This window comes from Perognathus longimembris, chromosome 14 (assembly GCF_023159225.1).
Source record: "Perognathus longimembris pacificus isolate PPM17 chromosome 14, ASM2315922v1, whole genome shotgun sequence".
In the NCBI taxonomy this organism is placed as follows: Eukaryota; Metazoa; Chordata; class Mammalia; order Rodentia; family Heteromyidae; genus Perognathus; species Perognathus longimembris.
In genome coordinates, this window is record NC_063174.1 from 51443729 (window position 1) to 51468159 (window position 24431).

A 24431-nucleotide genomic window follows, 5' to 3' on the forward strand; every position below is an offset into this window, starting at 1 on the left:
TGCCACTTGAGCCACAGCACCACTTCTGCCGTTTTCTATATATGTGGTGTAGGGGAATCGAACCCAGGGCTTCATGTATACGAGGCAAGCACTGTTACCACTAGGCCATATTACCAGCCCCAGGCTACTTTCTTACTGTGTGAAATTACCAAATTTTTACAGTAGGTTAGTCATATTTTTTCTCCTGTTTAATAAGGGGAAGTTAAAGTTCAGTTATATTGCTGTGTTCTTTAACAACCTCCTTTTTTTTAAAAAGCAAAATACATAGATGTTTCTGATGAACATAAAAATATTCTTTTCCTAAAAGCAGAAGTAGAGTCTATTTAGGTAAAACAAGATGCTGCGTGAGTCATGAAACACCATGAATAGAAATCACAGGAAAATGGATGTGAAAAATCAAGTAAAAATGAGTTTTTTGGATTGTATTCATGAGTAAACTAAAATAATTGCTTTCATGTTTGTAAATTTTAGACATCTTGTTATTAAACTTCCATATTGCGTATTCATTTTCATCATTTCAGTAACACCCTATTTTGAATTTTAAGTTATTGAATACTTTGCAAACTCTTGGGTACTATATACTTCTTTCTGCCATTACTGGCACTTGAACTCAGGGCCTCACACTCTCACTTGTCCTTTTTGCTCAAGAGTGGCACTCTACCACTTGAGCCACACCTATGTTTAAGGCTTTTTGGTGGTTAATTAGAGATAAAGGTCTCACTGACTTTCCTGCCTAGGCTGGTTTTGAACTGCAATCCTCAGATCTCAGTCTCTTGAGTAGCTAAGATTACAGGTGTGAGCCACCAGCAGCTGGCTAAATGTGTCATTTTTTATTCTTGTCGAGGAAAAACCCACAAAGAAAGTTTCAAGAACGTTGATATTCTTGATGCCCTGAATAACTCCAAGATGAAACGGTCTTGGTTATATTGCAAGATCTCCTTTCCTATCCCTGGGTAAAACCGAACCTCACCAATATCCACCTTCACTCTTTCTACAAACACACAGCCAATTAAGTAAAAATTAAGCTGAAAATGTCCATCCCAAATCAATTCCACCCTTGTAAAGTAATAGTCTCCCCTCATTTTAAATAAAAATGTGTGATGACACATTTGAGGAATAATGTCTACCTCTTTATATTTCAAAAGTAGGACGTTTTAGGAGCTTATCTCACTTATAGACCTAGCAATAAGTTTTAATTTGTCAAATCACTGCACAAGTTTTCTTAAATAACTATATTATTCTCAAGTGAATTTTCCAGTTTTAGACAATTATTTGCCTAATTCAACTAGTTCAACATATTTTAGGGCAACATAACAGAGAAAATGGATCTCAAATACCATATAGCTGATCCCAGTAGTCCCTCCAAAGGTAAAACCACAGGATTATAAAGTTAGTCACCCTAACCTCCTCTACATTCCATTCTCATACTACTATGAACTACACAATATCCACTATAAATCACCCAACCCCCATTCTTCCTCTTTTGCCTTGTTCATCTACAACATCCTGCCCCATCTCACATATCCAAACAACTCATCTTACTTTACAGATACATTACGTTTTTTAGAGGCCTTATCCCCATTTCCCATTGCATCCTGCTTATAATTGAATAGCCCTCCTCTGCTTGATACTTTCTTCTTGGAGTAATAGCCAAGTCCTATCCATTTCCCTGTACAATATTCTAATAATATAATAGGTAATGATTGAGTCTAGATTCTGTTAAGCAAAACCTAATATCTAATGTATTTGTAATAAAGACATAAAGAGAACTGACTTACAAAAAGTACCACAGTAAATGACAAACTTAAAAGGTTACCCGGAATTTTAAGAGACTCTTTTTCCTTCAAACTTGGTCAATGTGAGCCTTCTCATTAAGATGCAGCTTCCTCATTGGTTTATGACGAAGTATGAGTGCAATTTCCTGCCCCCTTCACAATGCTGGTTTCTTTTCTAGATGCAAGCAGATTTATCAGGCTCCTCCGTCAACAAAACCATCAGTCCAAGAAACAGAGGTAAGTAAGAGATTAGAAACATTCAATAGGTTTAGCAATAGAGAGCCTCCTGTGACATGCTTGTGGGTGCTAACTTATCCAGGTAGAAACTAGAATTGAAGAGAATAAACATGGCATCTTCTCTGGTTTAGGCTGTGTAAATGTTAAAATAGAATGCCTGATGTGAAAGAGAAATGGGGAAGACACATGGTTTCCTCTACTTTGTCAGTGGTGAAAGGATGTCAAATTTTAAATTTAGAAAGAGTTAGGTGAAACTATGGATATACAAACGGAGGATGCCTGTCCTGAGAGTCCTTTTCAGGAAATGGTACATTGGCAAGCTACGTGGGTTAGGAAGAAACCCACCATCTCCTAGCTACAGAGCTCTCTAGCACTGTTTTGCCCTTCGGTAAAATAATTTAGGAAAATACTTTTTATATCGATAAAGAAAAGTAAAACTAGGAAATGATGTTTCCAATATTACTAAGTACCAATTGTGATCAAAAGTTTCTAAGTAGCTATCACAGTGTCTGAAACAGAGAGGCTTGATAAGTAGCTAATAAACTGGTAAATGAAAGTAAGCATTTTTCTTTTTTAGAACAGTCTAGGAAGGCTGTTTCCTTTTGATGTGTCATCTGTGATTTGTATTCTTTTTTAGAGCTGGCTAAGATTAGATACACTTTAAGATACTGTAGAATATCTTTTGGGGGGGCAGTATTTGGTAAAAAAAAAAAGTAACTACAAGAAATATAGAAAGAATCCAAACTTTTCAGTGCTGGTTTTAAATACATTTTTATTAAAATTTGATTAAAGTAACCCTATTGATATTTGGAAAGATAATATGTGTAATAAGAGCTGTTACTTGTTCCTCTGAGTTTTCAGATCCATGCCCATTAAAGTAAAGAGTACCATCTATAAACTACCGTATCAGTGTGAGATGTTACTATAAGAATCACCCTGAGTGCTCTGGCTAAACGGTCAAAGATAATCTCCTTCCAGGAAATGTAGCACACAACCTAAGAACTGAGGCCATCATTGACTCCACAGGAACCACTACCATATAGTAAAAGCTTGCCAAAAGCTGGCTTTGCTGTGCAGGTCGTCGCCTTTAACCTCTACAACAACCCTATGATGTGTATGCTAACCTACACATGTGGAAATGGGAACTTAAGAGATTTACAGGGTCATAGATCCCTCAAGAGCAGTTGGGAACCTTTGTCATTGTCTCCGGAACCCAGGCTCATAATCACAAGCTTCTACTGACCCTGCAATGCAACAGGAAAGGACCCACTATCTGCTTCACCAAGCCATTCAGTCAGTGAGTGGTTGTTTTCAGCAAGGCAGGAGAGAATCTCAGGAGCTAAAGAAATCCATTCCACTGAGAACTTTAAAAATCCTTCCTAAAATCCCTTTTCTATCTTCCTTTGTTAAAGAGAACAAAACACATAATTATTGTGTAACACTGACAAAGGTGGAAGATGCACCTGTTTGTTCATTCTCCCAGGACATTGTTACTATTCAGGTCTTGTCACTCAGATGCATGAGACTTGTTGCAGATGTGATGTTGAACATTTGTGAGAGGAACAGAAGCTTTCCTTAGAAAGCTTCCTTCAAAGCCTTCTCAATCCTTTGTGCATCTCACACTTTATCATAGTGTCCTTTTCCTGTCCTGTTACAGCCTGTAAATGAGATGTTGCTTTTTGTTTTCTTATTTTATTTTTGAAATTATCTTTAAGCAGTTGTACAAAAGATTTCAGTTCAATATATCAGCTCGTATCAACACCCTTTTATCATTCTCCCCTATCTCTCCCAATCCAATCCATCCCCTCAATTTTCCTAGTTCCATTCTCATATATACCATTGTGACTAAATTCTCCACCCCTTTCTCTCTTCATTCATCTACCCCTGTCCCCTTGACTTCACCTCTGAATCTCAAATTCCAGCTTCCTGGTATCCATTTCATTAGACTGTAATTACTTATTCGAGTGAGTTAGGCCATTGGAACACTCCCCTGCATTTGCCATAGTTTAGTTAATATGTTTGTTTCTCTCTCTCTCTCTCTCTCTCTCTCTCTCTCTGTGTGTGTGTGTGTGTGTGTGTGTGTAAACCTGTATATGTTTGCATCTATTTATACATTTATAAATTAGATCCTTTACCTATAAAAGAAAACATATCCTTTGTCTTAAATCAAGAACGGAAGCAAATTCATACAAAAACATCTCACTTTTTTCCTCTGGTCTTTACAATTCAGTTCTATTTGGGAATAATTGTAGGATGCCTTATATGTTCTTAGCAACTTGGAAATCGTAAACTTCTGTCTTCTGCTGTTGATAAGGCTTTTATTGCTTTCAGAGTTATCTTCTGTAGGCAATCCACCTTTTCCAAGTCTTTCTTTCCTTCGTTTCTGTTTGAATGTAATATGTCTATAAATTTCTAGTTTAATTTAGTCCCATCTAGGACTGCTGGGCTTCATAAATGTATGGATTTATGACTCCTTCTGAGGCTGGAGGTCGTCACAAGCTCCACCCCTGCTTTTCTTGCTGGTTATTTCGGAGATGGATTCTAGTGGACATCTCTGAGTTTTTAGAATTATAGGCAGCCAGCTAAGTGCACTTTTGATATGAAATCTGAGCCTGGCTTTCCCATATATTTAACATTGATATTTTTGTTATTTCTTTAATCCTAGTTTGTAACACACTAAGTCTCTCTTCCGTTGGATCTAACCTGTTTGTTTTTAAATCATTTATTGTATTTTTTATTTCTAGAAAGTATATATTAATCTTTTTAGAATATTCATGATCACTTTTTTATATTCTCTTGCTCCTTTCTCTTATGCTCAAATCCCTTGTTCTCTTTCCTTTAACCATACTAAACACACTTGTTTTATGTTCTATATCTATCATATTTATCTCAAAATCTTTCTAGGTCACTTTTGCTTATTTCTTCTCAAGTTCACATGTACTATTCTCTGTGGTGTGTGTGTGTGTGTGTGTGTGTGTGTGTGTGTGTGTATTTTAAGAAGGTCATATTTGGTAGGATTTTATCTATAGGATTCTTAGTAGCCTAGGCAGAAGAATCCTTCCTGATGGGGAATTTTGTGTTTACTTCTTTCAGGTACCTGGAATTCACTTGCTTTTATGCAATAAACTTTTATCTGTGGAAAATTTATCTCCACAATCATTAATTAGACAATTATTTATTATCTAATTAAATTTAATCAACTTAATTAGTTGATTTCATTATATAGTAATTTGATAATTAGATCATTTTTATTTGGGTTTTCTGAGTTGACTTACATAAGAGGGAAGAAGTAAAATCATACTTCTTATGAAGGCATATGTACTCCATCTGAATATCAAATAGATATTGTTTCTTTGCCAAGATGCCTTTACATCCCAACCATACAATCTTTTAATCCAGTTCTTAACTTTATAGTTGTAATATTTATACAGATGAATGCATATACCCTTTGTATATCTTGGTCATCATATACAAGTGGAGTATATTCATGGTAAATATACAACTTGGTAAATTTCAGCAAGCAGAGCATGCTCAGATTAGCTTTGTGTGATTTCTACCTCTCTGCTTTTTATCTGTGAGCTTCTAACTAGGTCAGTGCCATGTGGCAATAATTTGCTCATTTGCATTGATGTATAGACTTCACTATGCTCATATACCACAATTTACTTAAATTTGCTACTGCTAAGGAGCATTAGAGATGGGGGATGTTTCAAATAGTGCTACTGTGGACATTCTAATTCTGGGTTGTGTTGTTTAACAAACATATGTAAATATCTTTAGAAAGCATATACCTAGAAGTGGAATTGTTAAATCACATGAAATGCATGAGTAAAAACACTTTTCCAACCAACAGTATATATGAGCCTCAGTATTCTACATCCTCACCAACAGTTGGTATTTTCTGCCTTTCCTCTAATTTAGTTCTTCTGGGGTGTGTAAGGGTATTTCATTGTGGTTGTGCATTTCCTTGATGACTAATGAAACTGAGCACATTCATTTCCCTGAAGTGAGCAGAACTAATAGTAGGGAACTGGCTAAATTTCTCTGCTATCTGCTAACACCTGTGGAGATTTTTATTTTATTTTCCAGTTTTCCTCTTCCTAGGAGGCAGAAGATCCTGAATCCCAGTGTGTGTGTAACAGCAAATGACCCCTTCCTGCCTGTATGGATCCAACTTTGTGCCTCATTTTTGTGATCCAGTTCTCTTTCCTCTAGACCAGCAAGTGCCTCATTGAGCACAGCTTTTCTGCTTATCTCCTTCATCTCCCACTTCCTGTTTCCATCACACTTCTTCTCTTCTCTGGAAAGTGGGCTTTCGCTTTAAAAGGCTAACTCTCATGTCTTATTCATATCTCTGGGTGCAATGAAATTAGAAGGTCTAGAGACATTCTAGTTCTCTATTTTATTTTTAAGAGTAAGATAGTCTTGGACTTATCTTCCTTACCAGCAGAATCCTCATATTTTGTGAAGACAGGGCCTCTGTGCTTGTGGCTCATCAGAACTTAAAGGGATCAGTTCTGATACTCTGTGTCACACTCCCACCAATTTTTCCTTCAAGATCCCTACCTGATAAATCACACAAACCATGAAGAGGCCCCATTCACAAAGCAATGGAGTAGCTCTCCTCTATGGGATAGAGAAGAGGATGGATTCCTTATTTTCTGTGAATCTATGACATCATAGCTTTACAAAGGAATGAAGCTCATAAGCAACTACATTGGGGTGGCATGCAAGTGTGTACAAAAATATTAACTGATATAAGGTAGAGTCAAGGGAGATTTCAAATAGTGTAATTCCTTAGAAAGCCAAAATCAAAGTTCAGCAAGATAAAAATACCTGGAAGCAAGTAATCAAATGGGTTGGGATGGGGTCAAGGGAAAAGGGGTAGAATGAAGAAAAAAAGGGGGGAGGAAACACAGAAAAGAATCCAATGTATATCTGAAAGTAAGAAAAGTGAGGGAAGAGGTGGAGAGGTGAGAGATGGGTGAGAATGTTGAAAAAGGTAACACTAATCAAGACATATTGTATTCATAAACAGCTTTGTAAAATGGCAACTCCTTTGTACAACCCTTGAAGATAATAATAAATTAAAAAGGAATAAAACTAATAAACAAACAAATCTAAAGACAGAAATTAATGATCATATGAATTTACCCAGAGCTGAGAAGGTTCTATCCTCTTAGTTCTAAAAGTATAAGAAAGTGAGCCCCCACAAAAGTCAAAGGAAAAACAGAAGAGGTAGGGTTGTCTAATAATGTGTTTAATCTCAACAAGATGCTGCATTATAAAATTCAATGGAATTATAGAAATGTTTTCTTGGCTATTAAGGTAGTTTTGAAAGTGACTTATATTGTGTATGAAATTCAAAATTTGAGATTGTATTGTCATGTTGTTTATCATACTCTCAAAGGCATTTACTCTTTCATAGCATAGAAAAACAAGAAAACACTTCCTAAGTAGAATCAATTGAATTTTCTACCTTTAGCTGCAGGAATGGCTTTGTCTGGTGAGAAATATCTCTAATCCAACACCCATGGGGAAATTCTTGTTTGAATTAAGTGAAATGTCTCACTTTGATTTTTATTTACTGAAGTCAACTAAATAAATTTCTCCACTTCACATACCTTTATTGTAACTTAAAACATTTTCAACATATTTAATAAATAAAAGACTACTCCAAAATCATGATCATTATGAGGTTGTGTATCTTGGAAACATCTAACCTATTCTAGCTCATCTCTCATTACAGAAACAAAGACATCATAAAATATAAGTGTCAAACTCTGAAAGTAAGCCTAACATATTCATACTTACATGAATTTCCAAATCTCCTGTGAGACTGAAGAAGAAAGATTGGCCCAATTCTCTATGGAAACTAAGGGATGCATCAGTTGATCCTGGTGGGTTGTCAGCGTCTAGTGACAATGAACATACAGAATCCTGCTCGGATGAACACAAGGAATCTTGCTCAGTAACTTTGGCTGGTCAGTTTAGCTAACTGTCAGGAGCCTGAATTGCCACATCCACATATTGATTTGGGGAGAACTTCCCTTTGCCCACCCTTTAAAAGAACTGATGAATTGACAAGAACATTAGAAACAAAAGGGAAATTGAAAGAAAAGAAGAAAAAGAAAGAAAGAAATCTCAGTAAAACAGAATTTGAAGTTGACAAACAACTACGTGGAAAGCCTTGCTTTCCTGGGTACCTTCTAAGAACATACGTAAATCACCACCACAAAAAGAAGCAATGAACAGCACATGTGTTGAGGAACAACATGAACTGGATCACTACTTGTTCCCAATTGTTTACACATTCGTGATTATAATTGGCATTCCAGCCAATATTGGGTCTCTCTGTGTGTCTTTCCTGCAGGCAAAGAAGGAAAACGAACTAGGAATTTACCTCTTCAGTTTATCCCTATCAGATTTACTCTATGCATTAACTCTGCCTCTGTGGGTTGATTATACTTGGAATAAAGACAACTGGACTTTCTCCGCTGGCCTGTGCAAAGGCAGTGCCTTTCTGATGTACTTGAACTTTTACAGCAGCACAGCTTTCCTCACCTGCATTGCCGTCGATCGCTACTTAGCAGTCGTCTATCCTCTGAAGTTTACTTTTCTAAGGACAAGAAGATTTGCCTTCATGGTCAGCCTGTCTGTCTGGATATTAGAATCCATCTTTAATGCAGTCATTTTGTGGAATGATGAGACAACCATTGAATATTGTGATGCCAAGAAGTCTAACTTCACTCTGTGTTATGACAAATATCCATTGGAGAAGTGGCAAATCAACCTCAACCTGTTCAGGACATGCATAGGGTACATAATACCTTTGGCTACCATCATGGTTTGCAACCAGAAAGTCTACCAAGCTGTGCGGCATAATCAAGCCACAGAGAACAGTGAAAAAGTGAGAATCATAAAACTGCTCATTAGCATCACATTGACTTTTGTCCTATGCTTTACTCCCTTTCATGTGATGGTGCTGATTCGATGCATTTTGGAGCGGGAGGTGAATTTTGATAACCACAAGTCAGGAAAGCAGACCTTTACAATGTACCGAATCACTGTAGCATTAACTAGTTTAAACTGTGTTGCGGATCCAATCCTATATTGTTTTGTCACGGAAACAGGAAGATCGGATATGTGGAATATCTTAAAGTCCTGTGCTTGTAGACACAGTAGATTACAAAGACAACGGAAACACATGCTTTCTACATCTACAAGAGATACTATGGAATTAGAGGTTCTAGAATAGAGTAAAGGATTTCTGGAGGGTGGGAGAGATTAAGGTGCATGGTGTGATATAATCAAAATCCCATTTTGAAAATGATTAGGTGTTCTGAGCCAATGTTTCAATCTTGCTCGATGGAACTATTTGTAAAGTATATTGTACAATTACTTCCTTGACTTATTAAATGAGGTATATTAAGCAAATTTTAATGTTTTTCTAGTGGCTTTGAATCATTTCCATTCACGTTATTCATCATGGGATCTGTGGTATAACTCTTCAGAAGCTAGTAAGCTGTATAGGACTGTTCATTTTTAAATCAGTAGCGTCTCTGGTTTTATGATGTTCCTTGCTCTCTATTATATTTTTAGCTTTTATATATCAGTCTGTCACCTATCAGTTCTGCCACTGATGTTTATCTGTGTCCAGAAACTTCAGTTACTAAATACTGCTTCTAAGATTGTCATTCACTAAGGATTGCATTAGCAACAGGGTTTACAAAAGGCATTGCCTCTTGTACCTTTATGAAGTTTCCATACATTCAGAACCTTTGTCACCGAGCTTTGTATATAAATGAAAAAGTGAATAAGCTCTGAGCTTTGCTTGTGTTTTAAATTTATAGTTCAGTATATGAAAGTTTAAATTATCAGAAGCTTATGTCCAGATAAATAGTTATAGCAAAACTTATGTTCTGAGGTTTCATTTTGGACTTAGAGAAGTTAGAAGTGTAAGTATTCTATATTCTGTTGTTTCTTCATTGTAGAAATTGTCCTGCCTCATTTTAAGTAGGAACTAGATAAACATTTTTCTTAGAATTTTTATCCTAATCTTTGCTTTGCTTTTTCTTTCCTTCTCATCTCTTTCTTACCCTTTTAACTCATCCTAAAATGATGATAACAATAATTTGCTCCCATTAGCAAAGAGAACCCCAATAAGAAGAAAAATGAATATCCTTTTAATACTGAAATATCAGTTCATGAATAAATGAATGATAGTGATTTTCCACTTAGGTCTTCTGGGTCAATGTGTGTATACAATAAAAAGCCACCTTGCTTTAGTGCACTCTTTATTCTTCACATTCAGGATGTTTTTAGAAAATTAATAGGTTGTATACACTGTAAGATGGACCCACATACGCTTAAGTACTTAGTGATATAGCATGCAACTGCAGGGTTATTTAAATAGTCTAAGATATTTGATTAATTACTGGTAAATTATTGGCAGCATATAAGTTGAATACACTGTAAAGGTAAAAAAATCCAGAAACAGCTGTGCCTACATGTGGGAAATCAGATTAAGAGTGCCACCCAGGATGCACCACTGACCTAAAGGGAAAATAGCTCTTGACCCCAAGAATCCTGAATTCCCTCCAGAAATGATTTTTCCTTTGTATGATGTGTTAAGAATATGTTCACACTTCGTTAAGCATAACAAAAACATATATATAAGGAGCTGTTCGGTATGACTGCTGGATTTGTCAGGGGATTATTTCTTTAACCAATACCTCTGGAAATATAATTAGTAATATAGATAATAATCAGCTGATCTATTACAGGGATTCAATTGTTTCAATTGGCTATGAAAAGAGACATTGCCAGTACAAATCTGTGCCACTTTAACTCCCATGTTCTCATCAGTGATAGCAGCAAAACATTGATTTAGGATGTTGCAGAATTAGTGTCCAATTGAGTCAGTCACCAAAACCTTCTAGCAGCCTGCCTTTTCGCTCAGAGCAGTCCACTCATGGAAGAGCTAATATAACAGGATACCCCTAGCATAAGCATGATCTAAAATTACTAACATTGGACAGTTAACTCTTTTATTAAAAAAAAAACGTTTTAGATTCTTCATTAAAATATCCTTTCACGAAGGGGGAAAGCTCAATGGAGAAAAGAATGGAGGGTGACTATAATCATAAAAGTCAATATACATGCAGGCAATGGAACCAAGTAATCTGAGGAAATTGGGTGGGGCTGGAATAAATGGTAGGGAGAAGTGGAAAGGGTAACACCAATGAAGAGATATCGTACTCACAAACTGATGTATTGAAATGAAGCCACTTTGCACAATGAAGTAAGTTATGAAAAAAATTTAAATTAATAAATAAATTCCATTTCCAACCAGCATACCCTGGGGTGACAGGTTAAAAGATGCAGTATCATCTCATCATTTTTAATAACACCAAGGAATATGCTTAATAGGCAGGCATGGTTAAACCAAGATGTCTCCTTCATCCTTGCTTTTATAGTACCAGGTTGTTCTGGGGCTAGTTTAAGGGAAGAGATCAGAAGGGCACATCCTGAGAGGTATAGAACAGGCTAACAGGAAGCAGTAAGAGAAAAAGCTTCAGTAACAAATCCTGGATACCAGAAAATAGTAAAATATACACATATACACAATATATATTCCTGTCTTTTGACAGGATTACTGCAGAAGGTCAGGCACAGTCTGCCAAAGCAATCGCATAACCAGCAGTTTTCTGTCAGGCCACATTTGTGCTCCATGCATTCACCCATAGTTCCCCTAGGGTTCCCAAGAATAAATAAGTAAATAGATAGTCCCCCCCCCCAAATTGAAGGTATTTCTGGAAGGGAAAACACCTTCTAGCTGTAATATGTGGGATCTTGGTATCAGAAGACTTAGACTGGAGCCCCAAATCCTTCACTTTAGTAGCTGTTTGAAATTTTTCCATGATCTTTCTCAAGGCTCAGTTTCTGTAAGCTGCAGAACGCCTGCTTTTGTAACCAGTATGATGTGTAAGCGCTTGGTGCCTGCGGTGATCTGTCTCAGTATTATTTAATTACTCCATCTTTTGCAGCATGGTGGACAGCTTCCCAAGAGACAGGAACTGTGGGGAGAAGCTGACCCAGGACACTATTTTGAGTGACTCTTCCCAGAAGGTTAACTACATCCATTAAACTTACTCAAGGACTTTCGTGCTTTGTGGTGCTGTGGGTCAATTTTCAGTCACACCTGCTCCAAGAAGCAGTCACAATCCTGGGAAGACACACTGCAAACTCCAACACACTCCATCTATGAGAGGATTCATATTAAAAATGTGAATGTAGTAAAGATATTTAATTTTTAACTTTGCTATTCAGAATGTAACAAATTCTAATTATACAGGCAAGCCAGCAAGACATTAAATACATGTTTTAAAAATTCTAATTTTCTTACCTTCTCTGGGAAATATTTATGGATGAAGGGGAATTTAAAAAACATTCTTAAAACCCAACATTTTGTCTACATTAGATACTATTATCTCTGGCGATCATCTGAAGCAAACCTATTTACACAAACTGATTTATTCCTTTTATTTTCTTTTACAAGTTAAGCTAACTGATGTTTTTCTCCAGAACATTATCAATTCTTTAAAGTAATGATCATATAAATAATTACTTACCATTTGCCTGTGTTGACTTTATTCACTTATTTTCAGTTTCATGGTTTTTATTTTAAGATAGTGTCTGATAGAGAGCATCTAGCCATTGCTTTTTACAGCACTGTTATCTTCTTTAATGCTTCTTTCTACCCAGTAACCACGGTCACAATTCTGCCATCCATGTATGGGGCCCTGTCCTTCTCTAACGAAACCAGTTGCTATGGCAACACAACAGCTACTGTAACATCCTGACCCACAAAGGCTTTTGTGATAATAGACTTCTTTGTCTATCAGGTGCCCATGTCAGGAAACCCAAAGATTTTCTCCAATGGAAGCAAACAAACAAACATGACACATATTCACAATTTGCTTCATCTCACAAGAAAAAAAAATTCCTCTGAATCACTATTCCCTTTTAGCACACGCCTGGAATGTTTTCTATGGTATCTACCAACAATTACTACCTTCTTGGTTTTTAAAATAATGCACCATCTGGTTTTATTATTGTCGGGTTTTTTCCTTGTATGCTAAAACAGCAGTTTCAGAAGAATTTTTCCAATACTGGTGTTTGAACTCGGGGCTTTGAGCTTTTCCAGACAAGTGACCTACCACTTGAGCCACATCCCCAGCCCCGTGTACTTTAGTTCTTCAGATAATGTCTTCCGTTTTTGCCTGGGCTGGCCTCAGACCAAGATATCCTTATCTATTACCCCTGCACAGCTATAACTACAGATGTCTACCATCAGGTGTGGCTTGTTGGTGAAGATAAAGGCCTAGATTCAGGCTAGGTTGGCCTAAATCTGCAATCTAAATATCCAACTCCTAGTAGCTCAGATTATAGGTGTCTACTACCATTTCTGGTCCTAAGTAGAGAATGTATTGAAGAATCTTTCCCTATCTCTCCTTCCTTCTTTGTCTCTGAAAGTGGCTGCCAGAAGAGTTGCAGTAAGAAGACTCTTATCTACTGTTTATCATTATTGTGTTATTCTGGGAACATTATTCCTAATGGAGGTGTTTACATTTACTAGATAGACAGGTGGGGCAGGCTAATACATATTTAATTACAAGAAAGTAAGAGCATTGTCCAAACATGGTCTCTCTATATTTTAAGCGCCTAATTCAAGTAGAAAAGATAGTTGAGCACTTATTGCCTCTTACCTTCTGACGTTTCAAACAGCTTAATGATGGAGTGCATTGACATTAGATGTGCATTCTCAGTTACTTTAGCTGGATGCACCTGGCTTGAAGAAATAGTCTAGCAAAGACAAAAATAGGTCAAAATTGGAGTGAAGAAATGATGTGGGATGGAGATTTGTCTTTTTCTCCTCCAGAGATCTATTTTTGCTAGATAACTTGTTGCTGACTGTGAAAAATATATGTACTACACATACTATGCCTAGGTTCCTGCTGAAGCCACTAGGTGGCAATCATGTCCTATCACCGAACCTTGCAGTCCATGGCTCACCACCCTCAGAAAAGCCAAGAGTGACTGCCGGTATGGCCTTTTGTCTCCCCAAGAAACAAGAACTGAAAATTAAAGAGGGAAAGGCAGAAATGCCCGTTGCATCCTTAATTCTCCTTCCTTCATAAAAGTTCAGCCATCATCACTGCTTTAAATTTTGAATTTCATTCCAGAATTTCTTTCTGTAAGCTAGGAAAAAACCAGTGCACCCAAATGTAGGCTATATTGTGTAATTTCTACTAGATTGTGGATGTCGCTTGGTGACTTGTCTTTATTTAATTGTGTTGCCTATCTGAGAAAGTACTAGCCACCTTTTATATAAACAAAACTACTAAAGATTCAAGCTATATAAGCCACTTTCTGTAAAGCTATAAGTAGTTTTGCAAGATATAATTCAACATATAAAGGGTTTTCAACTTCAAATTCATTGTTGTTTGTTCTCAGCACCAAAGAAAATTACACCTTTTATTTTGAACTGTTTTCATTTGTTCTCCCCCAAAGAACAGTAATACAATCATGTTCTAATTTAACATAATTTACATTATAAACATATAATGTCCTGTAATCTACTTCTTTTTTGCTTATAATTTTCTGAAGCTTTTTTATGAAGCACCAGGGGATATTTACACATTTAAAAACTAGGTTTCAATTTCACAAATAATGTTGAAATCAGAGATGCCAAAACCATGTGGATACAGCCAGTAGAGGAATGAGCTAGAGAAGTCTCAGGATTGTTCAGTACTGGTTCTAGAATAAAATTATAGACTGGTGTATGGGAAATCTGTACTCAGTTTCAAGTCCAATACAATCAAGGAATTTTATAAAGGCTTAACTAGCCAGCATTACGAAGCGTTAAACTTGTGTTCTCAGCATTTCTTTGAAACTTATTTGACTACACTTGTAAACATCCTGAGAAATTGCAGAATTACCCTAAAGTTTCTGGCTCTGCCTCACATCTATCCATGCTCACAAATTTTTGTTCTGACTCCCAAAAGGACTGTACTTAAGTATGTTCTCACTAGTGAGCATGATTATTTGTCAAATGAATAAATTGCATTATTTGTGTATAGAACCAGCTCAGAATGAGGCATTTTAACCACTTCAGGGTTCAGTTCCAGAAACCCTTGAGTTATTTGTATTTGGGGGTTGATTTTTTTAAAGATTATATGGAAAGAGAGATTTACAGAGAAAAGATTTCCCTTTGGGTAATCTTGATTAGTCACTTTTACATTTGGTAAAGCAGAAGAAGTTGAAACATATTATCAATGAATTATTTACATCATAAGTTGGTAGTAATAGAAATTGTGAAGTTGATTTCCACCGATCATTCTTTACTCTTAGGAATGTTTTTAAGGATGTTTTCTTTCTCATTTTTAGCAAGTTCATAAATTGACTTAATTTGTTATGTGCATCCATCTCTGGTGACACGGTGCTGCAACAAATATCGCTGCATTTTCTTTGCCAACTTGATTGCAACTCCCAGCTCATATGCCAAGTCACCAAGCTTACAGGAAATCCCAGCTCAGTCATTATTGAGTTGGCTTCCTCTTCTGCACACATCGGAATCAGGGAGTTTTATATGATGTTAAAAAACAAAATGGAGGAAGTGTTTTAATGTTTGGCCTCTAACAATCACCGATGACAATGATATTGCCTAAGCTTTCTGTGGCCCCTTGAATCCCGGGGGTTCTATGTTGCCTTCCTGAACATCACAAGGAGCTCACTTGACAAGTCTGAGAAGAAGCTCATCAAGTGACACAGAATCCTGTGTGTCAGGGGCACATTCTTTAAAAACATTCTCGTGCCCTCCAGAGTTGCATCTTCCTTGGCAATGCCTAACTTCCTATGCAGATGGCAGTTGGTCTCAGGAATGGAGTAAGTATATTCGCAGGTAAATTAAATGAACTAAAGTATACTAGTCTCCTGGCCATAATGACTGATGTACACATGCCATCTGACTGGTGGAATAGTTGGAACAAAAGATCTTCTTTTAGCTTGTAATGATATGATATGCAGAGTAATGTGCTTTTGAGATGTGATCATCTTGTTATCATGAACTGGACATCTCAAGAAGGAAGAAGAGCCCTAGGAAGTATGAGACACTACAGACACTTCCTATTGATACAGTGAAATGCTGTATTCCCTGCCACATGAAACAAAACCTCAGTATTTAATTCAGTTTGGGTCAGATTTTTTTTATTTTTGTCAATGAATCCTCCTAAAGGATCCTAATGGAATTTTTGACATGGAGTTGAGGGTGATGTCACAGACAGCCTTGCTGAGCAGGAGGATTGGAGAATTCAAATGAAAGGGTAGTGAGGACAATCCTAACAACTGTCACTAAGCAGTAGCAAGGTCTTGCCTGGAGCCTTTGCCTGTTACATCTGGAAACATAGAAAATGCCTACACCACAGCACATTTATCATGGAGTTTTGATGGGGGAGGAAATCAAGATGCGAGAATTGTTTGCTAATGCTTCTCGACAAGTTATCAAGCTAGAAGAAAGACTCTAGGCCAATAATGGAAAATGAAGCTACATTTTTGCATGTAAAAATGAATGGGTGGCATAACCCTTGTCTCCCAGATGACCAAGCTTTAATGAGAGGTGATGTACCTGAAACAGACAGAGAAGAAAACACCCCTCTTTAATCCTGCCCATCCATAATCTACATACACTCTGATCACCCAAGGTGATGTCTCTCTGATTACACATTTCTAAAACTTGCCTGCAAACGTAGTTTAAAAGTTCCAACTTGAAACTCTAAGGTCTGACATTTTGCACTTCTAATAAATTCCCAGGTTAATGCCAATGTTTTTTGCTCCGGGTCCAGGCATTGAATTACATGGTTCAGAGTCTAAAGAGTGTTTGTAGGACTTTTTCATGGGTTAGAATCATCTGGAGAGCTTGAGTTCTGGGTCCCATTCCTAGCCCGGGCTCAATACAGACAAATTCTCTAATGACACTGAATGTGAATGGACCATGTGTTGGAAAACTACTGCCCCAGCACAATGTAGCCTGTCCTGAAACTCTCATATTAATTACAAGGGAGCTCCTTTCCACCACCCTCTCCCCACCCCCAGCAAAGGCACAACTCACGTGCAACTAGCAGACACTGGAGCACATCCATGGACCATTCTCACACCTAATGCTATGCATTAGCCAGTGGTGTTCCCATCCAGCTCTTCCACCAGGTTCAAACTATTTGAGAGCAGAAATCTTGCTTTTTTCAATACAGTAGCACCGAGCTCATTTCTACTCCCTTCCAAGAAGCTAATATAGAGTTTGATATATTCTAGAAAGAAGATATTGTTTGGTGGCTGTCCCACTGGGCAGGATGAAACAGATGTCACTTCTGATTCTAGAGGGAAAACATGAAATAGATAAAGCAAGATCAAGAAGAAACCATGCGGGCTGGGGATATGGCCTAGTGGCAAGAGTGCCTGCCTCGGATACACGAGGCCCTAGGTTCGATTCCCCAGCACCACATATACAGAAAACGGCCAGAAGCGGCGCTGTGGCTCAAGTGGCAGAGTGCTAGCCTTGAGCGGGAAGAAGCCAGGGACAGTGCTCAGGCCCTGAGTCCAAGGCCCAGGACTGGCAAAAAAAAAAAAAAAGAAGAAACCATGCTTCTCCGGGTCAATAAAAAGCAATAAAAAGCAAAGGAACCCAGAAACAGGGAGGGCTCATGCTCCATTTCCAGGGGAAAGCCCACTTTGTGGAACCCCCTGGGCAATTTGAGAAGTAGAAAGAGTGGAATTCCATAATTAAGCATACAAAAGTAACTGAGATAAGTCAGCTTCTGTAGAGGCAGGGCAAGAGTCCAAACATTCTCACTTGCTCCCAGAAATAGGAGGTAAGGAACAGGGACAAAGGCTGTCCATCCCATCCCTGTAGGGGAGAAATTAAACCCCGTGGCAGAGACTGTAGGTGGACAATCTAGGCCCAGGGTGGGTGGAGGACACATACACAGCTGAGAACGAGGATGGCTACATAACAAAAGGAGGATGAACTAAACCTATCAGGCCACCAGATTACAAATGATGCTGGCTCTGGAGATCAGCAGCTTCTGTACAGAGATTGCCCAGAGGACAAGCAGCAGGATCAGCAGGTAAGTATCACCCTTTTCCTCACTGCTGGAAGAAAGATAAGCTTTCCTCTGGACTAAGGTGCCATCTTATGGAAGTGTCCGTGTTAGGAAAGCAGCCATCTTGTAAATGCTCAAAATGAGAAACAGTATGTTACCCCAAAGATCTTACATCTGTATTTCATAGGCTATTTTACTAAGCAGAAGACAAAATGGGGTAATGGGGTTTTCAGAGCAATAGTACAATAGCATCTGTCACATCTAAATGTAGTGTGTAAGTAGATGGCCTCTCACCTCCCTAAATTTTGGCAGATTATTGAAGAGTATGCTGTTATATTTGCTTTATCTAAGTAGAGTCTATTTACATTCCCATCAATGGGGAAACAGCAGAAAACAGTTACTAGAAGCAATGCCCTACTCGTTGGGTGGTAGATGGACAACGAATGAATAAGAAGGAAGATGAAAGACTCTTCAATATCCTTCGTCTTTACTTCAAAACTCAGTTGTGTCCCCGGGCATTCATTGGATGAAAATGAATTCAGTCCCTACCAAGGAAGATGTGCACCAAGATAGAATGTTGAGAGCCATAAGCCGGCACCAAGTTTTGTGCCTGACCACCACTGAATGTTTATTTGGGCACTTAATGCACGGATTAGATTTGAAGAAAGATGCCATGAAAATTGATAAGTTGACTGAAGTTGGGAAGGTGATATAAGATCTCTTAGTCCTAGTGATGGGCATGTCACAGGCTGGTCATTAGGCATCATACGTTCTACCCTGGGTGGGCAACAGTGGCTGCACAGTCTGCAGAATGAGATCACGTTGAGGCATAGCTTCCCCTTCGTCCCAGCTGAGCTAGAAGACTGGAGGCTGTCTAGCCTCCTTTGTAGTCAGCTCTACAAAGGGAGTTGAAAAACATCCTGTACAAAACCCTCCTTTTAGAGATAAAGAATCTGCACCCTGTACAGCAAAACTGTTTACCACAAGTCACACAGCTTCTAAAGAAAAGATACCAGAATGAGCTGCATGTTTCCTCGTCAGGATGTCCCCCCCCCCGCCCCCCGCACCCCATCCCCCCACACTTACTGTAGTCTCTTCTGGATGATGGTGACAGATCATACTGTTGGTGGGGAAAAGAACAAAAAAAAGATTCTTGAACCAGAGGGGAAATGCCTAGTGGAGATTTTGGTTAAATTTCAATGTTCTATCCATGTTACCAGAATGCTTCAACTTAGGCTATTCAAAGCCAAAGATGGCTACCAGCAACTCCCAGCCGAGATTTCACGACTTAGAAAATCCTGAGGGGAAAGAAAGTCTGTCCCCCGGTACTTCTAATGAAAGCTATAGTTCTGGTGTCTCTACCTGCTCCAGGAGAGAAAGACCAGGCACATCCAAAATGTGGAGGGTGAACAGACAGAGGGAGCCATTTCTGGAAAACCAGGATGCTTATACCAAGAGAAGTCAGGGAGAGGCATTGTTCCTATGACTCTCTCTTTCTGGCTGTGCAATCCAGATATATCTGTATCACTGCACACCTTGCCCAACCAGATTTCCACTTGAAACAGATGCTGGTTTATTTCCTCTTATAAGAGAGTGGAGTTTGGAATTCTTTGCACTGTTGCTCGCAACAGTATTCATTCTGGAAGTCAACATCAGGAAAGATCTTGGCAGACCATAGAGCATGCATTGTAATTCAGACACAATCCAAGGACAGTTTAATGAAGGAATCTTTCCAAAGGCCTGGGCAGGGTTCAGCAAACAAGGCTGCCAAGCAAAGCATCAAGAAGACTGTACTTGACTTCACTCATGGGCCAGAGCAGAATACCTGTGCAGGAGGCCTGTGTAGATATCAAATACAGGGCATTGGGAGCATTTCTGAGCATTGCCTCAGGGTGGTCCTGTGGGAATTCCTCATAACGTAGCATCACGAGGCTGGTTACAGCTGCCTTTCTTTCATTTATGAACTATATGACCTCAATCAAATGCAATCACCTCTCAGAAGACTATTTTCTCATCCTTAACATAAGGACAATATTTCCCCTTCTACCTAATGATGGAAATAAAAATTTCTGATGCAAATGTTACTCTATGTAAATGAAATATTAGATAGAAAAGGGTCTCTCTAGTGATAAAGTACTAATTTTACACCAAGGTTTTCAATTTATTGTGACAATAAGTAATACAATAATATGTTATTTTATGGATATGTTTTTTTTACAGTTCTTACTTTGGGATAAGTCTGCAGACTCCTGGGTTCATCCCACACGTGGCAGTATTTTTTTACTGTGTAAGAGTGAAAGCGAATTAATGACAAATCCTCCAGTTTACTTCAGGCTGGCATTAAAGAAATGATTTACTATGATTCTGTTTAGTGATTAACAAAAAAAAGCAATAATGTCGCTTGCCTGACAAGCGAGTCATTGTACTCATTATGCGTTTATGACCAGGAAAAAGCACAAAACATCCCTTTGTGTCTCGGTGACTTATGGATGTCCTGTAATGGCAGCACATTGGCTGTACATCTCCTGCCCTCTCTCCTTTAGTTTGCTGATAATGTTTTTTATATAAAATAAAAAGGCTTACACACTTTATTTCTGCCTTCTTGCCTGTACTTCTGAACCCCAGACTGGAAGCTAGTGTTTAATAATATTTTTTAAGTATTTTGGAGAAAATGGCACACACACACCCTCCCCTAGACTCTTACTGATTCCTGAACATTCTGCTTCTTAGATGGGCTCTTATGCTCCAATGTCTTCCTGGTTTCAAGTTTTCAGGAATCCATCAGTGATGATGCCATGGGGGGGGGGGGTCAGGAAAATTAAGAGTATGCAATGCAAAGTGAGCTCCACGTCTGATCTTTTACTTCATTGCCTCCAACAGTCCTAGGAAACAGGTATGTATTTTCCCCTTTGTAAACAGAGAGACTGCAGGTTAGAGGAACTTAGAGCAGAGTAAGGATTGGAACTCCAGTGTCTTGAGTCCAGAGCCTGTGACCTTAGCCGTACATAAGATCTGTTTCCATGTAATTTTAACAGGCTCCCTTGTGTTCCTTCTATACAGTACAATATGACCAACCACTTCTTGAGGAAAATATCTTAGGAAAAGTGCCAAGAAAGCTTTCTCTGTATAATTCCAGGAGATCTTGTGCACACACACACACACACACACACACACACACACACAATTGTAAGTAGATTACACCATTCGGTGGGGATTCTCATCTCAACAGCCAAGGGGAGAAGCAGTCTCTTTGTTGTTCTCTATCAGCTACTAGGAAACTAAATTCAAATGATAACATCACATATGCTTCAAAGGCATCTGTGAGAGGGGAAAGCAAGAGAGGAGTCATGCTCAGTTTTGTGATATGCTATTGCAATGCAAAGATAATTGTTTTTATCTAAAAATGAAGAAGGAAGACAAGTGATTGTAAATCTATGTCTGGAATGTAACCTATTTTCATAAATGTCTGACTGCTATGATTTAGAGATGGCTTGTTACCCACAAAGATTTATGCGCTGGGGGCTTAGTCCCCCAAAGCAACCGTGTTGAAATGGTAGAATGTTTAGAGAAGGGACCTTGTGGAAAGTGATCATGGGCTCCATCCTTCTGTACAGATGAATCTCTTGGGAATGCATCCAATCCAGAGGCATCAATTTGTTCCCATGAGAGTGAGGTGTTGCAGAATGAGCCTGGCCCCTTGTCCTCTTTTGCTTCTCTGTTCACAGGCTGGCTCCCTTCTTTTCCACTCTGCTGCCATGTTGTGCTAACTACCGCCAGGGGATCTTTCACTGGATGCTGATTGGGCCCTCAAGCCACCGGAATCATGGGCCAAAGAAACCTCTTCATAAGTTACTGAGACCCCACATTCTGTTAACATGCAATGGATTAAGTCAATGACTTTAATAGACTAAGCCCAATGAGTTAAACTACCTTTGGCTAAATCCCCAGTCAAGCTCAGGCTATTTATAAGCCATTTGATTTTCTTCTTCAGTACATTGGAAAGTACATGAGGAAAAGACCACCACCCCCACACACACACTTTCGTTTAGTCCTTGGACTTGATTGAACTCAAGGCCCGAGTGGATGCTGTCCCTAAGCTTTTTTGCTCAAGGATAGTACTCTACCACTTGAGCCACAGCTCCACTTCCATCTTTCTGGTGGTCATTGGAGGTAAGAGTCTCACAGAGTTTCCTCTCTGAGCCAGTTTCAAACATTGATCCTCAGATCTCAGCCTCCTCAGTAAACTGGATTACAGGTGTGGGCCACTAGCACTCAGCCTCACTTATCTCTTTTAATGAAGTTATAAGGTAGTGAACAATTTAATAGAAAGAAAGGAAAAGCACACCATTTACTTAACCTTTCAAAAAAAACTGTCAAGTACTTAACTTAGATTGCTTGCTGAGAGTGTTAGGAAGCAGACATTCTGTTACAGGGGTTCCAAGACAGTCAATACAATATAGTAGGCATTACAGGAAGAGTTATCTATGAAGGGTTAGTGGGGATGCCCAGTAGTAGCTCAGTCTTGCAGAGTCCTGAAAAATGTCCCAGGAAACTTACTGCTGCCTTCAAGACCACAAGGCTGAGCAGGTATTAATGAAATGGGGGACAGTGTTTCAGGCCTTGGGCCAACACCAGCATGTACAAGGAGATGACTCCATTTGAAGGAAATGAAAGCAGTTCAGTGTTGTTGGAACCAACTGAAGGAGGAACTAGCCAAGATAAGAGCTAGAAAGAAGCAGAAGTTAAATCTTTTTTTAGAAAAAAAAATCTCTTAGCTAAGATAAGTAAAGTGAACTTTTCTATTAAGGTCGGCACATAGTCATGAAAAGTTTAAACAGAAAATAACATGTTTAAATTTGTGTTTTTCTAAGATATCTCTTGTTTCCATATCCAAGATAAATGAAACAAAGTTTAAAAGCAGAGTTGGAAGTGGTAATGACAACCTTGAGTTTAAAAACAAACAAACAAGAGTTCAAACCCTAGTATGAGAACAAAAATTAAATGAAATTAATATATCAATTAATTAATTTTAAAAAGCAGAAAGCTATTTGGGAGAGCTGTTGAAGCAACCAGGAAAAATGTAGAACACACATGAGCTAAGCAAGTGACAACTTGGATGGTCAGATATGAAAGGCATTTAGAAAAACCATGGGGTATTTTAGCTGGATGACATAATTTCAAAGGAGAAAGTAAAAAGATGTATTATTTGAATAAAGTAAGAACCAGCAGTCTTCAAAGCAAATTTTAATCTCAGAAGAAAGCCATGCTTTTCCTTATGGAGCCACTGGAATTGCCAGAGAGCATGCAAGTGGATACTAGATTGTCCTGGCTGAGATTATACAATCCTAGAAAGCAGGTGTGAGGAGCAAGACAGAACAGGAGAGGAAACAGGAGAGGATTATGAAGATGCATTATAATGTGACTATTCAATCCCACTGATGATAGGACCATCCCCTGAGAGGCTATATAATTTAACCCTAGGGGAAATAAAACAAAGAATCTATCTCCGGTCTCCACTGGTCAAAGGCTTATCTAATAGCACATGAGTCTCCTTGCATTTCCATATTTCACAGTTCAGCGTAATAATGGTCTCATTGGAGGTCTCAGGCTGGACACAGAGCAGGAAGTGAGTTAGCTGCAATGTAACAGCCCAAAAGGAAGTCATCTCCAGCTATGTAAGATGGTGGTATGGGGCTCCTCTGGAACAACAACAAGTTAGCAAGACTCCCTATTACATGCCTGAAATCCTACTTATGCAGAAGATAGAAGTAAAAGGATCATAGCCCAAGGTTGACATGGCGGGGGGAAAAAAAAACTAAAGCAAAAGCACAAGTCATGGGATCCCAGTGTTATTAACTTTGACAGATAAGCTCTGTGGCAGCTATGCCTTGAGTCACCTGTGCAGCTCTGCTCACAGACCTATATCCTGCACTTAATTTTTAGACAGTCTGCAGGAAATGAAGCCCTCCTTTGAAGTTACCATAGAACATTCTGGGCTTTTTAAAAAGAGTGTTTTTAGTTAGTATTTGGCCGTCATGAACTTCTTGTTTCTTATGTTTCAAATGTCATCAAGATCGATATTCCAGACAAAAATTCTTGCAATGATTGCCCTCATATCTTTCAAGTACAATTTATCAACGTGCCTCATTTACTGCCTGTACCTCACCTCAATTAACCTCAGGTAAGTGCTTTAGTAATTGTTAGCGCCCCTGCAGACCTCTGCGGGCCAAGGACGGTCACCACCAAGAGTATTTGGTCA

At 38.5% G+C, this 24431-nt stretch overlaps 1 protein-coding gene across 1 annotated transcript; it reads left to right on the plus strand.

Moving 5' to 3' along the window:
- Positions 1-1941: 1941 nt before the first annotated feature.
- On the plus strand, positions 1942-9442 carry Gpr65 (G protein-coupled receptor 65). Its single transcript, XM_048361835.1, has 2 exons — positions 1942-2012; positions 7762-9442. Exon 2 carries the CDS (start codon positions 8260-8262, stop codon positions 9268-9270), a length of 1011 nt encoding a protein of 336 aa, XP_048217792.1. The 5' UTR covers positions 1942-2012; positions 7762-8259; the 3' UTR covers positions 9271-9442.
- Positions 9443-24431: the final 14989 nt, after the last annotated feature.

Bases quoted from the DNA above. Each gene is read 5' to 3' on its own strand.
- Gpr65 (XM_048361835.1), top strand. From the start codon at position 8,260: ATGAACAGCACATGTGTTGAGGAACAACATGAACTGGATCACTACTTG.